Source organism: Bombus terrestris, chromosome 5, assembly GCF_910591885.1.
Source record: "Bombus terrestris chromosome 5, iyBomTerr1.2, whole genome shotgun sequence".
NCBI classification, from domain to species: Eukaryota; Metazoa; Arthropoda; class Insecta; order Hymenoptera; family Apidae; genus Bombus; species Bombus terrestris.
In genome coordinates, this window is record NC_063273.1 from 3,390,423 (window position 1) to 3,408,462 (window position 18,040).

The 18,040-nt window shown below is 36.4% G+C and overlaps 1 protein-coding gene across 5 annotated transcripts in view; it reads right to left on the reverse strand.

Moving 5' to 3' along the window:
* The window catches only part of LOC100650807, a 587,269-nt gene that overhangs the window by 127,304 nt on the left and 441,925 nt on the right, over nt 1–18,040 (reverse strand). For all 5 annotated transcript variants that reach the window (XM_048405682.1, XM_048405681.1, XM_048405684.1 and 2 more), the window contains 2 exons: nt 16,116–16,234; nt 2,463–2,766 (listed from right to left, as the gene is read on the reverse strand). In XM_048405682.1, the coding sequence (XP_048261639.1) occupies nt 2,463–2,766; nt 16,116–16,234 (423 nt within the window). The remainder of the gene's footprint in view (nt 1–2,462; nt 2,767–16,115; nt 16,235–18,040) is intronic.

Consider the following 18,040-nt stretch of genomic DNA (forward strand, 5'->3'; position numbering starts at 1 on the left):
CGGTCATCAAATTTTATTAGCCCCGCTTCAAGGGTTCGCCTTACTTCTAACTCAATATCGTAGATTTGTAGTCTCGGTTTAACTACCCTCGTTTCTTTCACCTTTCTCTCTTATGCTCGCGCATATACGTTCTCCCTTCGCCTCTTCTCCTTCCTTCTTTTCGCTTGTACTTTCTCGGGCGTCTCAGTGAGAAGGCCAAGATGTAAGCACGGCGAGCTCGAGCTCCAGCGACTTTGAAAGCAGCAATAATTTCGTGCTCCACGGCCGAGAACTAATTTCCACCGGGTCTGAAGGCGGCTCTGGTGGACGGGGGATCAAGCCAGATGAAGAAGGGTGGACTCACCAACGCCTCCTTTCGTCCTTCACCTCTGATTCTCTTCTCTACTTTCTTTTCCTCTTTCGTCTTCTTCTTTTTGGTTTCTTGTAAGTAGTTCGTTTTCTCTCGCGCCCTTTTACCGCCCGACAATGGCCAACCAGCTCCACCTGCCGTACCAGGTCGCGAACCGTCGCACCCAGTACGGTTAGGACGAAGCTGCCTGATTCCGCGGAAAAGCGCTACACAGCGAATGCGACGGCCAAGTCGTGGAATTTCCGCTCGTCGAATTAACCGATGATTCTTGATCTTGAATGGAAAATTTTGCCATTCATGGATCTATCGTGTAATTTATTTACGATAAGCACAAATATCAATGTTCAAAAGAACTTCCTTTTGTTATTCTGACTTACAATTTCGATAATTGAAAAAGTCAGTTTTCCATTAACACATAACTATTTCTAAAAATTAACTTCTAATAATGTAACGCACACTGCTATGCTCCTTATAAAGGACAAAGTTAGCGCAAATCGATTTATCCATAATGTTTAATTAAAGTATGTGGTTACGAAAATAGATAAATCTTCGAATACATTTGAAATATTTGCATCATTTACAGGTTATAGGTATAGGAACATTTAATGGCAATTCGATAAATGACGTAAATGTAATTTTTGTTATTTATGTTCACAAAGTACTATTGCACTTAATATCCACTGCTATCGTCATAGATACTACTACTAGCGGTGTTTCTACAAACTCCTGCTAGTGTCACGGCTGGCTGATTATGCTAACCAACTCCACTATTAGTAGCGTCCGTCCCTGTGTGCCAGTGTAAACGATGGCTGACTGATACGGCCAGTTTCTACTGCGTTGGTAATCGCCCGCAATATTAACATTCTGTTTGTCTAGGACATCGTATTACTACATTCTTGGTAATTATACGCTCAAGTTGCTTATATCGCATTCTTATTATGAAGCTTAGAATAATATTATTCCTTTTCTATCCAATATTGCAATAAAAATAAAATTTGCTAATATCGTAAAATTATCAGTCGTTCAATTAACATTAATGCGACGCTTCTTCAAGATAATTTATCCATACATAATACAAGTACACGATTAACAAAAACGTTGAAATCAAAATAACAATATACAATATCGCTAAAAAGCTTGAAAAATATCTTTCACAAAATTAAAGAGAGTTTTAACGAATCAATTCGAAGAAAAGAACAATTCCAATAATATTTCCAACCATTCCATCGCGTGTATCATTAATTCTCCATTGAAAGCTAAGTGCCTTATAACACGTGCAAACAACAGAAACCATTTCGTACATTTCTCCATCGACCTTATAGTTTTCCAATAATTACACTTAGCAATAGATGAAGGAAGAAACGTGACAACAAATGTCGAACAACGTTATTAAAGAATTTTTCGCAACGACTATAATCCCTAATCTGTCTCTGAACTGATCTAATTCCTTGAATCCAGTTATCGGAGTCACTGTACCGAGCCGGACAAATTGAAGCTCGTGAATGACGTATAAAAATTAATGAGGGTGCAGTTAGAGGTCGCGTAACATCGCTCGACGATCAGGCAGATCAACGTAATCCTCTTATGTCGCTGGATCTTCAGATCCACGTTGACCGGACTCATCCAAGAGAGCCGCTATTCCCTAAGCCTTTAAACCTATCTCAGACGAACCAATATCGGACCAATTTCAAGAAAACGGTGTCACGGTTTACATATATCTATGTATACATATATACAGACGCGTAGGCAAGCTTTTGAACTATAGCAGTAAACGGAATGATAGATAGATGGAAAAGATACTTTCGAGAGAAGATTTCGCTTTCTTTTCGTTTCTTTGACATCATAATTGAGGTCGTTTGTATAATCGAACAAATATTATGAGCGAGGTTTCATCAACTACAAATTATAAATTATCAACTTATTAAATATATCTCGTAGAACAAGCTTGATTAAAAATGGATGAAATTTTAACTTTCTCGATATATGACAATTGCAAGTAAATTATAAAAACATGTATTTTTAATATACAGATTCGAGCAATATTTAGTATATTTTTTGTTATTTCTGCTATGTTGTTTCAGCTAAGTGAAATGTGAAATATATGCAAACTTACCTTTTGCTGTTGCGCCTGTGTCGGTTCTGTGGCGAGCAGTTGCTTCAAGGCCGGATGTCCGTGTCCATTCGGTGTCGACGTTGCACCTGGTGTGCTGGGCGTACTGGGATTGCTCCCTGGAGTGTTTGGTGTATGCGGGCCCGTAGTTGGACTGCTAGGACTCACGCTTTCATTCACCTTACTGCCGGCATGATGATTCTCCGTATGCCTCCTCAGACTCCTCGCGTCGCAATACGATTTGCCACATCCTTCCGCCTTGCATTCGTATGGCTTCTTGTTTCGATGCGTTAGCATGTGCCCGTTCCTGGAAAATAATACAGGATAAGAATTATTTTAAAATTTGAAAAATTCTTATAGTAAATTTTGATAAACTTTAATAAAAATGATAAATCTTTAGCGAAAGATTCCTTGAGACCGTTTTTCAATATGATAATACGTATCAAGAAATATCTTCGTCCTAATTAACAATACCAAAAATACGTAACTGAACACAGTAGTAAAAGATTTATACACAGTCGGTGATATTATCCATAAACCCACATTCTACAAGAAACATGGGATTCCTGTCACGTTCCACCGAGATCAAACCAAAACTCTGCCGAAGCATTCATAATCTACCACCGATATACAAGAAATATCCAAGAGGACTCGATCATCCGGCACCCCAATCATGCGTAGAAAATTATGTCAGTCCAATTAAGTCCTTATCTATATGGAGGATCACTGAACTCCGGAAATCCTGTACGAGTTACACGACGATCTTGGCATCGAGTTATCTGCGAAACAGATCTAAGCTCACCTCCGACGTGACAATCTTACGACCGTTTCTCTGCGCTAAAGACCGATCTCTCCAGGCTATTTATCTGATAACCATAGCATGGAACGCCATCGATAATGCCAAACGTACCGAGTCGCCAATGCTATAAAATCTTCCAATGAACATACCGACTGACTATTATCGTGCTAATAATATTCGAATACATAATACAGGGCGAGAGGCTAATCGTAGTACAACCGGACAGAGGGTGGTTTTATGTGAAAGAATAAGTTCGAAGATGTGGAATAAAATTTGTTCATATGACGCTTCGTTTTTGAGAAAATGAACTTTGAAAATTTGTAGTATATCTTAATGTATATATTTATATACCTGATGTGATCTTACGAAAGAATTTTGCGCCATATTTTTGTACATCACATATGTATTTCATTTTTTGAAATTTTTGAGAAAACAACCTCTTCTACTAGGAACTATCTGAAGAGTAAACAAATTTTGCTACTTTATTCATCAAACACTTCAACACTATTAATACTTCATTAAACAAGTTCTAGTTGCTTACTAGTTTACCATTTTCAATCATTTTCATTTATACTATAAACCATATCCCATAACCCTTGTTACCCTAAAAAAAAAGTAAACAAGAAGAGTGCGATAAAAGACGGAGAAAGTGCAACAAGTTGGCCATGTGGCTGACGAATAAAGGGCATCTTTACTACCCCCATGAATCGTCTGATACGTTCATCTCCCATGATAGTTGGCCCTATAATTGCATTAATCCAGCAACGAGGTACACGGTGGAAACGACATCGTTAAACGCCATTGTCTAGTCGTAACTATAATCTAGAGATTGGAGATTTAACGCGGATAAAACAGCCAGTAAGTACGAGGGTAAATCGTCGATCTGTATCACTGGTGGCGCTATGCTTACTCTCGTTGTAGCCATCGATACGAACCACTATGCTGGATCCGATTTCTCTGGACAAATATTTGCCTGGAATATCAATCGCGACGACCGAGCCGAGAGGGAAACGACTCTAACGGAGTATTTTTCAGATTACTCGATTAATTTGCAGCGTCGCGTCGTTGCGTGGAAAACGTAAACGAAAACGATTTCGAAGTAAACGACAATCAGATATCTCGTCTCGCTAAGAGACTATTTTAGGAATTTATTTAACCGTTAATGTTGACTTTTAAAATCACCAACGAAGCGACATTTTCATTCGGCGGTGCTTTCTACGATTCAATCTGTGAAAGTACCATCTTTCCTTTTTTGTCGTTTATGGAATCTTCTCGACGTTAAATATCAAAGGTTTTAATTAGTAAATTAGTAAAGGAGCACGGAGATGGGCAAAGTTCTTTTAAATATTGTTTGCTGTTTAAGGAGATCGTTGAGCTCGTTGAAAAAAAATGTTACCTTTAACCTTTCGCCTACGCGTCAACCTTTAATTCTTTAAGAGTGAACCACTTGCTTCTTCTGTTAAGAGTAAAAGCAAGAATACTTGGAGTTTTATAAATAAAAAGCAAAGCGCGCACCTCAATTAGAAATTGTATAGAAGTATGCAACGAGAGAAATATTGATATCATTCTCGGTTCTCGTGGCAATTGGAAGGAACAATAAATTTTAAAAAGATATTTCGTTTGTCAGAAGCATCCTATGTATGAATCTTATTTTATAACCTTTCTTATTTTCCAATGCAACGCTTTTTTTATCAGGTTCCACGTTTCACTTTCATAGCTATCAAATTTTGTTAATCATACGAAAATACTACCAAATGATACGAAGCTTAATATACTTGGATTTAATTAATTACTATATAAATGTTATAATAAATTCAATGGTACACAAATACTTTTTATAATCGTTATATATAACACACATCATACGATATACTCGCATATATACAACTTTCCTATAGTAAGCGATCAAATACTTTTCTGAATCATTGTGTATGTAAGAGAAGGTTCATCGGACGAATCTATCCATTTCAATGTATTCCAACTAGCTATTCTCATGTCGAAACCCTTTCTCCCTTCTTGTGAAACTTTAATGAGCCCTGGAACATTGTCCACGTCTCGTATCTTCCGACACAGAGAGGATTCTCTTGTGGAACGCGCTAAGAAGTGGCCAGAGCATAGCACGGATGACATCGTTTCCAGTAAATTTTCCAACAGTCCACCGAGGCCATTCTCTCTCTCTATTGGTGCAAGTTTTATAGTCCATCGATATACGAACGAGGTCTCTTAAATTCTATCGCAGGATGAACTTCCAACTGGGCAGGGTTTAATTTGTAAAAGCTAATTCGTTCAACTTTAACGTATTTCCTTTCTGATCTGCACACGGTTCACGCACACGCACAGACACACTGAATCCCGTGGGAATCTGCATCCATCCGGGAATCGATCGACCTATTCTTGCGACTATTCGTTGTTAAGTGGTGAAAGAGAAAAGCAAATAGCTATTTGCAAAGATATTGGAAGAGTAAGAGACGGGGTGAATAAACAGTGGAGTAATTTATTTCGTAATTTTCTCATTCGCTTTGATATACAGTGCAACGGAAAGTGTAATCTGAATAATTAGATTTTGTAATTTATGGAGTGATTAATTTTGTTTGATACTTCATTTGTCTGTGTAGATCAATTGTTAAATTTGTAGCAAGATTTTGATTCACGTTTCAGATATACAACAAGTACACTAAAACTTCAAAATATTAATAAAATTAATCTACCTGAATTATCATTTAATTTTCAATAAATCTTGAATTTACTCAACGAGTAGTATGCTTACTGAGAGTTTTTGGTGTTTGTTGAAATTTTGTAAAAAGAAATTATAATTAATTTCTGCAGATAATCAATAGTTCAACAAACCGCTGATATCTATTACGATTTACTACGTACATAATATTATTCTGCTTCAAAAACCATTAGGAAGACCACGAACTAACATTGATTAATTTTCCGTTGATTCGAAATAAACTTAGGTTTGGCCGTGAAGAAGATAAGAGCGTGAAAGATGGAAGATGTATACTTCCATAATTTCTTTCGTTCTAGTTCCTTTTCCACGGCGAAACGTTTTTAGCTCGACGAGGGGAAAGGAAAATGTACGAACAAAGACCGTATTGAAGACGTCGAAGCAGGAAAGGAAAGCTTCGTTGTTGAAGGAGAAACAAAAGAACGAGAGTTCTGCGGATCCTTTTTTTCCTTTAATGACGATGTACCCTTTAAAGAACCACGTTGAAACTATATTTCTAAAGTAGAATCGATCGCCATATCAATTTTTAAGGCTAATGATGCCCCTGGATAATTAGCGTAAATCTTAAAAGCAAAATATTCGATTCTATAAAATTGAAATAGAAAAGCGAACGTTCATCGTCTCTTTTATTTTAAGTTCTGTAAAAAATTTAACGGTTTATATTCCACGTACTTTGCATACGAATCGGCGACAAAGGAAAGGAAAGGATAGTGCTTTCCTCTGAAAACGAGCCATAGCTCTTGTTTAAAAAAATTCCTCTTGCAACGAGGATCCGATGCAAACATGAGAAACAACTCAGCAATGAAAACACCAAGGCTTTTATGACAGCTTATTCCCCTTGAAATACAACGCGCTACGTTAAAACGAGGTTACATAGACACGGAAGAGTTCAACATCTATATCCTAACTTTAAACATGCTGCTCGATCAACCGTATTAATGCGACACGAGTATGTATCGATTAGAATATTTTATTTCGATGAAAATGCGAGGTAGTAAATTATACTTTATTTTAAGAGTCGATGACAAATGCTTGCGAACGGTATAACGTGGTTATTATTGAAATTTAAGTTAGAAAAATATGTGGACTATATATTACAAGCAAAAATGTCCAAAGTTAGAATATTTTTGGAGTATAATAAAATAAACTTCTATTCAGTTTTGTTCGTAGATATATAAATTAATTATGCATAAATATCCTTGGTTTAATTATTCCAACGAATTAAACACAGGATCGAATACAATTATCCATCGTGAAGAATTGCGATATCCTTTATAAGGAGGGAAAAATGTTCCATTTGCCATCTCAACTCGCAGCAATTTACTTATCTACGGTCCACGCATTTTATCATTCATTCAGGCTTTCAAATATAATCAACTAGTGACTCTTTTCAATAAATCCAATTTCATTCCTTCAGCCATTTAAAACGACACTACGATATTACATCTCTTTTCGCTGTTTCGCACACGTTAGAAGCGCGATTATATTAGGTTGTCCGAAAAGTTTCTTTCGTTTCGTAAGGTGACAATAAGTGAACAACAATTTCTGTTTTATATTATTTTGTTGAATTAAGTGTGATCCACTTCGTTCTATTTCTATTATTATGTTCGTGCATAATTCAATAAACTGATATAAAAGAAAAAACATTGCGTGTCTATTATTTCCTTATAAAACGAAAGAAACTTTTCGGACAACCTAATACAATAAAACAAAATACACAGATCGTTGAACAAAAGAATTCCTCGAACAACCCTATCACCGTAAAACATCTCCAACATCGATTCTTCCCTCTAAAATCATCCAACAAACTCTCTAAACCCGAACAAATTTCCCACGCGAAAATTCCCTCCTGGATTCAGCTGTCGGGATCGAAGATTAAATTCGCGCCAATTATCAACTCTCCATTAATTCCAGCAATGACAGAGAGACGGCAGTAGGGACTAGGCTCCCACTAAAGAGGAAGCACTATCGGGTTCGTGGAGGCTGTTTCCCCGGGTCTATTTTCTTTCATTTCACGGGGTCAGAGCATCCTTAATGCGAGGCGGACGAGACGGAAGCGGAGGAACAAAGGGGGTATCGACGATATCGAGGTGGGAAAGCAAGTCCTCTTTACAAGCGGAAGACCGAAGAAACGACCAGGCTCTCTCCCTACTGGCTGCATCGGCAACGACTCTTTCTGAATCCCACTCTCCCTGTCCCTTCACCCTCGCCACCTCCAAGTTGTCGCAAATCCCTTTCGGACGGAGAGACCGTCCTCCGCTCTTTCTATGTACAGGGTGTCCCAGGAGGAAATCGAATAACTTTGTTAGAATGTTTGGTAGGTTATTCTGGATGAAAAAAGTCAGAGCAGACTATATGAATCTTGATCCATTCGACTTTGGCTCATTTCAACAAATAAATAAATTCTATATATATATATATATGTAATTGGAATAGAGAAATAGAGGGAAATTTGTATCTTTCTTTGCTTGTACATACTAAAAGTATTCAAAGTGACAGTTCCTCGTTTCATATTTGTTTTGCATATAAATTTTGTTTTTTAAATTTATCCAGCCATAATCGTCTAATAATATCAAATTAGAGGCAACAAAGTTGCTTCGATCTTTTTCTTTCTTTGTATTTTTTACTTTTATTATAATATTTTAAGAAAGCTTCCGATGACTCGTATTTATACGTATAACACTGTCTCGTTTATACGTGTAAAATATATCTATTGTCATAGTTTGGCTGTTAAACCCTGGGACACTCTGTATATATATTATATATATTTTTCTCTCTTTATGTATACAGTATATATGTAGCCTGGCTCCCGAAGAAGAGCTCTCGAAGAGAATACCTCTCGAGGTATAAGCGCTTCCTTTCGTCTTTCCTCATTTCAAGCGGCACCGTCGCCGTTCGAACACGGGAAAAGGACTACGTGGATTTACTTCGATAACAGAGATACGCCGTAGAACTTACAATGGCGCGTCCGCTCGCTCGGCAAGAAAGGGTTGAACAGGCATGAGAGAGAAGGGTGGCAAGGCTATGCTCGCTGGACCGAGTCTGGAAACGCAGCTTTCTCCTCGCAGGAGAATAAGAATTTCCGGAGATGTTGCGCTCCTCTTTTTTTTTAGATTTCAATTAAGCGACTCTGGAGCGTTTTTCTTTGAATAAGGGAGAAAAGAGTTGTCGTTGGATTTGCCTGTTGGCGCGATTAACGTTATAGGTTGCGTTGGAACAGCTCGTGTTATCCGAGGATTTGATATTCGGTGGTTGCTTTTCGTCTTCTTCTTTTTTTGTTTGGTGTATGGATTTTTGAATGGTTGAGCGTGTGAAAAGTTTTCTAATTATAAAATTGTTCAATTGTTTGCTAAAAGAATGTTAGCATCGTGCAGCTCAAATCAAAGTTATAGCTCGATGAGAAAGCTTTTAACCCCTGGCTTATAATATCGAGCCATACTTGTGACAGAGATTATAATTCCGATTGAATGAGGGCAGTTTATATTCTCTTTCGTAACAAAGTTTACTTTCAACTCTAACTTTAGTCTCCATTCTTCAAACTGGAGATTATTAGATACAAATTGTATAGAATATTTCGATATTCTGCCATCTGACAGCGTCGCGCTCACTTAAGTTGCTATTCAAGAAATCATAAGCCAAGAGCTTAATAGCGACTTAACTTGCTCGGTAAATTCTGTTACTATAGGTTATTATAATAAACTGTAGATTTATAGAAAACTAAAGGCAATTCTTTTAAATTAATTAATAAAAATTGATAATTTTCAACACTGTATATATATCTTTCCCTTTTAGCATATTTAAGTATACGATAAAAATACAAATATCTCCAATCTATTAATTCGATTACAACGTTAATATCGTAAATGTAATTCTACAACGACAATAAATAAAATTTGCATGCAGATAAATTCCACGAAACACCATTATAAAAATTCTCTTGAATATTTCAAGTAATAAAACGATGTATCCCAGTTTCAAAGTTTCATATAACTCTATCGTGTGTATGTGTGCGAATTAAAATATTTCGCAAACTCTTCTCGCCGAAGGGTACACACACGAACAGTTTATACTCGAGGAAATCAAAAATGTGCAAAATGGAGAACAATTGCAGTTGCGAAACTGGCAGCGAAGGAAGGAAAGCCCGTCGACGTTGTTCTTTTATATTTCCCTTTACCCGTTTAATTACTGCAGCATGGAACAACGAATTCTATACAAATTCTATGTAGCGTCCACGAAATAAGAGGCTTTCAAGGGATAACAGGAAACAGGTTAAGTACACGGAGATTCTTTCTTTCCTCTTCAGTGTACTGTTGCCTAAAGTCGAACAGCAAACGCCTGTTTGGAATGTTTTTGATAATAAGAGCACGCAAATCACGGGAGAACCGTGGCGCTTAGTACAAACGGAAAACAAACGAGAGAACGAGGAAATTGTTGCTTGTGACCTATGATAAGTATAAAGAATCTATGTTTTCTGCGTCTACTTTTTGGTAAAATTGAATCAAGGCAGAAAAAGATTCTGTCACGTGTTAAATGTAATAGAAATGGAATTTTCTGATTTTTTTTAACCATTTCGTATACATTTAGATAGTTGTATTTTTTTTTTTAAAGTTCTTAACTTTGTAGATTTTTTTCAAATTAAAAAATATTTTGTATGTACTTTGTAATAACGAACAGTCTAGTATTATTAAAATTATAATGAATAAAATCAAAGATATCGTATTGGAGAATTATTGTATTTAATGTATTTTCATTGAAATGATTGTATTTACTTAATTCCCTTTTGAATCGAATTCTATAGAGAAATGCATGGACTAGCCACGTTTTAATGAAAATAGATTAAAATATCGAATATTAAGATTGAAACAAGAAAATGAGAAATAAAATCATACATTAATTACAAATTGCTACAACGATTCATAAGTAAAAATAATTGATTGCATTAATTTGCAGGAAATATTGGTATCTGCTGTTTAGTCTGATAAAAGATCCCAAACGAAGTAGATTTAGTTCAAGAACAATCGCCCGCCGGTATGAAATGGAAAATTAATTGAGAGAGAAAGATGTTTTCATCCTTTTTCTTGTGAAAAATTCCCCGATAGCTCTACGAACGCGTTACGTGATCTAAAACCCGCTCTTTCCCCTATTATATAATGATGAGAGGAGAACAAAAAAAGAAGTTGAAGGGCTAGATAACAGAAAGTACCAGCAAAAAGTGTAATTCGATGCTTATTAGTTCGTGCAAATGGAATTAAATTACGCTCGATCATGGGAGCATTACTTTTATTTCCTGATCAGCCGTCAAACTTCCTCTGAACGATGAGAGCTCTAATCACGTTTGGTCTGAGGATGCCTATCTCCGCACTTTTCCTGTTGTCAGTAATTCGAGGCTCGTCTAAACGTCACAAAACATTTCAATGACAAGGAAAACTATAGACAATCTCCTATTTCTGCTTTTTCTATCGAATCGATCTCGAGTTCTCTTTTTCTCGGTCTTTCTTTCCTTTTTAATTGGAACATCGAACGCTATGAAATGAAAATCGAGATATTTATATTCCTACAACTATTCGACAATGACAAAATTGTTCTATCTTTCCAATTTAGATAGTAGTCTTTATGTTTTGGGATTTACTCACTGTTTATGTGTTTATATTCGTGTATTTTATTATTTAAGACGAAAGTTCAAAGAATTCTGACATTAATCATGTTAAATGGTGTCATCTTATCGAATACTTATGATACTCCATGATACTGCATGTCGGTAAATTTTTGAAGATAATTTAAAAATCGTCTCCCACTTGATCATAGTAGAAAGAAATTGTAAAAAAGAATAATTGCGCTCCTCAGTCTGATGACCGAGAATACAATTACATACGATGTGGTAAGCGACAGAAAATTGAACGTATTCGATTGCCATTAGAATAATTTATCAGAGTGTTTAAATTGTTGTTAATTAATATCAATATCTTTACTTAACGAAAGTACATGTACATACAGCGAGCAGGATTTTACGAAGATATAAAAGAAAGAAATAACAAGGATTCTTGCACGCGAGAAAAACACGAGGGACAACAGGCAAGCTTCCTTTTGCCCTCGATTAATTAGTTGATTTTCTTTATGCAATGGGAGTTTCTTACCAGACCCGCGCTCCAAGAAAATTCTTTGCTAAATACTTGAAAGGCAAGAGACTTCAAAGAAGCATTTCATTCACGACAATTGCAATATTACATCCAGCCGGTTGAAATATTACGTAAAAAGCAGGCAGGACGTAATTTTTTTCTCTTCACTGAACCTAGGAAAATTTTCAGCTCGATGAGCACGAATTAAACTTCACGCTGAACTCGCGGGACAAGAATCTCGAAGTGCAATTATACTTAATTTTCATACGTAATAAACTGTACGGCGTGGGAAAAAAAGAGAAGGAAAATGTTTATTTTAATAACAAACAATCTCTACTTTTTTTGCTTCTAACAATTTAATAAGAGACATGCACAGCGAATTTTTGTTGTGAATTATAAAAACTTTAATTTGACAAGGAATAAAAATGTGTTAAGTAACAACTACTAAAATGTGAAATCTCTTCAGTAATTCTATTCTTCGTATTACTAACATTACTTTTTTCCAAACGAAACATTTCTCTTAATGCAACATTCAAACGACATTCTACTTTTATTTAAAAATTCAAACAAAATTTTCCGAATTTTCAACACTATCAATACTTAAAAATTCGACATAAATTCGCACAATAAATTTTCCTCGTTATCAAAATATTCTGATAATTTTTTATCGAATTTAGGGACACGCGATACAGATTAATAATTTTATTGCCGATTACTCTCCACTTGCGAACCGTATCGACAGGCTTAATACCAATTTTATCGATCCCAAATACGAATCATCGAGAATCTCATTTTTTTGCCATTCGAAAAGCAATACGTTGGTTACCGGCAAAGTTTAAAAGGATTCGTAGGGAGGGAAAACACAATTCTTTACGATTCCGTACGTACAGAGTTAGGTACTTAAGTCCCTCATCTCTGCGAGATATCCGAGGTTAAAAGGATTTCAATAAAAACAGGAAACAGGCCAAGGACTTTTTCGCTGATCGGATAAAGTCGTCCACATCGTTTACTCGAATCCCGGCATATGCTTTCTTGAAAACGAGTTTCCAAGTAACCGACCAGGAAATTTTATGGACGCAAGCCAAATGGAATGCCCGTATGGGCCAATGTTTTTTGCCGAGCTATTCTTGCCATCGTGTGCAACTTGTTAGGATTGATAAAAAAAAAGAAAAAGAAATCGTTGAATTCAGGAATCGTGGCTCCTTTGGTAGTTTGGAACTGATGAATGAGTTGTTTGAAGTGAAAGTCGATGATCGATAAGCTTAACTTCGTTACGATCTTTGAGTCTACGTATCGAATTCCTCGTATTCAAAGAAACAGATTGCATGAATTGAAAGTAGTATAAACTAAGATAACTCACACGATCCAACTGTCAAACTTTAAAATATTCTATCCAAAGGTAGTAACATATTTGAAGAAAATTCTTCAATTGAAAATCGATAAGAGGGAACTTTCTGTTGAATTTTCACGCCAAAAGCAAGCGTACAGTAGATTGCAAGATAATTGATCTTGAATCTCAGGCCACGGAAGAAACTCGAAAAAGGAACAATCAGCGAGACGATAGCTTTGAACAAAGCAACAACAACAAAAAGAGGGAAAAAATTCTGGAAACCATGGACGAAACGAAAGTAATTCGAAGGGCTGTTCGTCAGCTCGTATTGAACTGAGTGTTGAGCGACCCTATCGAATAAAATACGTACATAAAACGAAGGCGACACAGTGGAAAGGTCGAGGAAAAGAAAAATACGGTCTACTCGAAGTGGATCCAGCGCACGTAGCACGGACGGAATCAAGCACAAAAGAGGATTGTGCCGATTTCGACGAGAGTACAAAGATAAACTTTCGTACGTTCCAGTTATAAAGAATTCTTATTAAATATCTGATAATTGAAATTACTACAAAAATCATCAATACTTTTTTGTCCTGATGTTTCATTCAATATTGCCAGAAAACTTCATACGGTGTCGTATCTAATAAAATGTTTGCCTTTAAAACACATTCTCTTTGTCAACTTTTTCGAGGCAATTCTATTTCAAAACAATTAGACAAGGAAATCATAAATATATATAATACAATTAGTTCAATGAACTTGCTACAAGTAAAACGTTATACGAATCAATCGAGGTTATCTTAATAGCAAAATTAATCTGCATAATATCAACAGCAAAGTCTCTTTAAGAACAAACAACTCGTATCCAAAGAAATTCACAACGAGGTTTCGATCAAACAGACAAAAACGAATGATTAAACATCCTAAATACGAGAAGCAACATTTCCATGACGTATCAATAAGCTTTCGACAAAGTATTCAACGAATCGCTAGTAATACTGCAAAGCCAAGTTGAACGTCACACAGAGAGAGAGAGAGAGAGAAAGGGCATGAGATGCTGAGGAAAAAGGAAAATCTACCGAGGGGAAACGTGGACGAAGATACGTGGCGAATTTCGAATGAGAAGGAAGAGGAACAGTTGAGAAAGTAGAAGAAACGGAGGGAAGATTTGTAGATCCGTCTACGCAAAAGGTAATACAAGTCTAACTCCTTCCGACCAACCAACAAGTCTGACCAAGGCTAGCAACCGTTGCTGCTACTATTGATTCCCCTTTATTTCTTTTTCCGTTCTCGAGAAGAATAGAATCTTCAATTCTCGCGATCCTGCGATCCTCCAAAGTCTTTCTCTTTTCACGCCATTGCCCACGTTCCACGCCTTTCGACTGTTCGCAACTCTGACTCACGATCAGTGAAGAATAATCATTTCGAAATGTTTCTTTGATTCGAACGAGCCAAGAGAACGTATTGAACTCGACCTTTAGAATTTTATTCTGCGATACAGCGAAGAGATATAAATTAAGAAACGCAGAAGTTTGGAAAATCGAGATTAAATAATTCAAGGATTCAGAGATTGGCAATTTCGAAAGTGCAAAGATTAAGATATTTGGAAATTTAAAAATCCAACGATTCGGAGATTCTAAAATTGCAACGTTAAAAAATTAAAAAATATAAAATAACTACTCCATCGTGTGCATCTGTTAACGATAAGAGGCAGCATCGATTCACCAAGTTGCCGAACCTTTTTACCGCAGTTCAAATCAGCATTCAACTAGCACCAATCGCAAGCAGCGTGGCTCGGAACAAAAGGCGAGCTTTCCTCTTGAAATCCGGCCTAGAGAGCAAGCTGCACTCCAGTCGTGGCCCACTCGTGCGTTGCCTCGAATCGCATATCAGAAACAATCCTCTCGTCGAGTGTACAAAGCACCAAAACAGCTATTCCATAATATTATGTAATGCACAAGCCTTAGGAAGCCTCATTCTCTACCAGAATAGCGTCTATTCGTTGAGAGGCTTTGGAGGACGTACACGAAAAGCTTCGGTTTTTAGATAGAAGCGTTTTGTTCAAAGACTCATTGAGGATTCACTATCGATGAAAGAGGAAAAGAAGCAAAGTTTTACTTCCTTCTGAAAATCGAAGAAATGATATAGACGAAAAATACTGATTTTTCGCTATAGGGAAATCTGCTCCAATGACCTTGATACACGTACGTATATCGTAGAAGTGACGATCCTAACAATGAGTAACTTTCAGAACGTTTTAGTTATCTCTCATTGTTTATTAGGAAGTTTAAAAAATGTGCCACTTATTTTGAATAATAAAAGACATATGTAGAGTTCTTATTTTCTAAATATTTCAATTCGCTATACTATAATTCAGCTGTAATTCTACGATGTTATTGTAGAACTGACCGACATTGTTTCTTCGTAAATCCTGTGTTATTTATACCTCAAACTTAAACCATACAGTGTTATAAATCTGCATCGTACAAACAAAATATTTTTCTAAAGAAGAATTACGGATACGTCAACACATCGTTGTAAAAGATTACAATCTAAAATTACCCCGAAACTTATCATTTTTTATTAATTTTATCACGACGAACGATTGAACTGGAAGAGATGGCACAAGTGTTGGTTAATTGACGCGGAAAAGGGGCGAATGGTGTGCATCTATACTCACAAGTGGTCCTGCCGCTTGAACGCCTTGCCGCACATCGTGCACACGTATTTCCTCTCATCGCTGTGCGTCAGCTTGTGCTTCGTGAGCGCCGATGCGTTGTTGAACACCTTCCCGCAGACCTGCAGACAGAAACCGTGCTACGTGTCAGCGCGTCTTTGTGCTGATGCTCCATCCCTGACAATCGGCTTAATTGGCTATTTACGCTTTCAAGGTTACACGATTTTTCGCTCTTACGTACTAATTATATGCTTACGAAAGTATTTGAACATATTTTATCGGTTATATTATGCGTATTAAACAAAACATATTGAAATTTCATTCATGCTGCGCGTTAATTGTTTGTAATTGCAGATTTGTTCTAAATTTTACCAATTTAATAATCGCAGTCGTGTCTCGTCACGAGGCTAATAAAATTACAAAAATTTAGATATTTTGGCACCATATGTATGCGAAATCCTATTTAATTAATATCAATTAATGTATAATTTATTATAAATCAGATATAATATGAATTATATAGAACGTTTTATATATATATATACGAAGTCGGAGTAGTGAAATCTTAAATTTGTTGAAATTTTTTCGCACGTATTTACGTGAAAAATCAAACTGACTTTTAATAAAATGACTTTTCACAAGCCATTCGACCATCGTTGACAAACAGAGAAAATGTAATTTCAGTAAACCTATATTTGGCCATTAGCATTACGCGGAACACGTTTTCAGAACCGTCTAACATTTGACACGTGTTACTGCCAAACGTGCGAATGTGCTTGACGTAGACAGCGTTGCTATATGCCCGCGTACACACATTTCCTAGCATCCATTAATGACTGCGTTCTAAAAATACACCCGGTTTCCTGTGTTTTTTACGCTACAAAACAAATATACACAGTCGCGCTTCTATTTCCCCCCGTTTTCCACCGGACAACCTTTGCTTGAAACATTACAAAAATATTTGAACGTAAAACATATAAAACAGACCTTCGCGACAACAATTTAAACGAAAATACTTGGGTATATTCAAAGCTCATTTCGATAATTTAGAATTCCTACGATATTAATCGATGGATTAATTCAATTATTAAACTGCGAATATGTTACTATAAATTTATCTTTTCATAAACGAGTTACGAATGAGTAAATAGAAATTTGTTTGGTCAATTGAACGCTATACTAATTTTACTCTTCTGAATGTTATGTCCTTTAAATATTCCACAAACGTATAATCATCCGTGGTGTAATAATCAGAAAATTATTAAAAAATCAATCAAGCGATCAAAACGTTATCAAACCATAAGCTGCCATTAATTTTTGGATCTTTATTCAATAATCCAAAACATAATTCTGGCCATAGCTGGAAAGCATAATTTAATCGAAATTATATACTCTACAAATAGATTTGCGATCTTTTATAAATAATTTTACAATCTCCGCCGCACTTCACCTAAAATTTCGTATTGATTTCTTCGTACAAGTTCCACATCTACTTTAATCTCGACAATTAAAGTTCTGGTATCATTTTTCTATCTATTCGTTCCTCACGAAAAAATTGTATCTTATTTTTTTAACGCCTCATTCAACTCTTCGTTTCAACCTTTGAATTACACGAAACTATCCCGATTTAGCTAACGAATTCTATCGAAACGGGAGAAAATTTCGGTTTAACGAGTATCACGAACGGCGATCGACGTCGAATCAAGTGTAACGACTTCCAATCGAGACTGCCGCGCTTTTAATACACGGTAATCGTGGCGCGTATCGCGCGAATGTTCGCAATTCCGCGCGGGCCGTCGCGCGTTTCGAACGGTTCATTACGGACACGTGAAACGGAACGAGGTTGGACACGATTTTCAATTACCACGCGTAGCCGTCGTAAAGCCAGGCCGGACGCGCTTTACGACGGACATTAGAACGTCGATAAA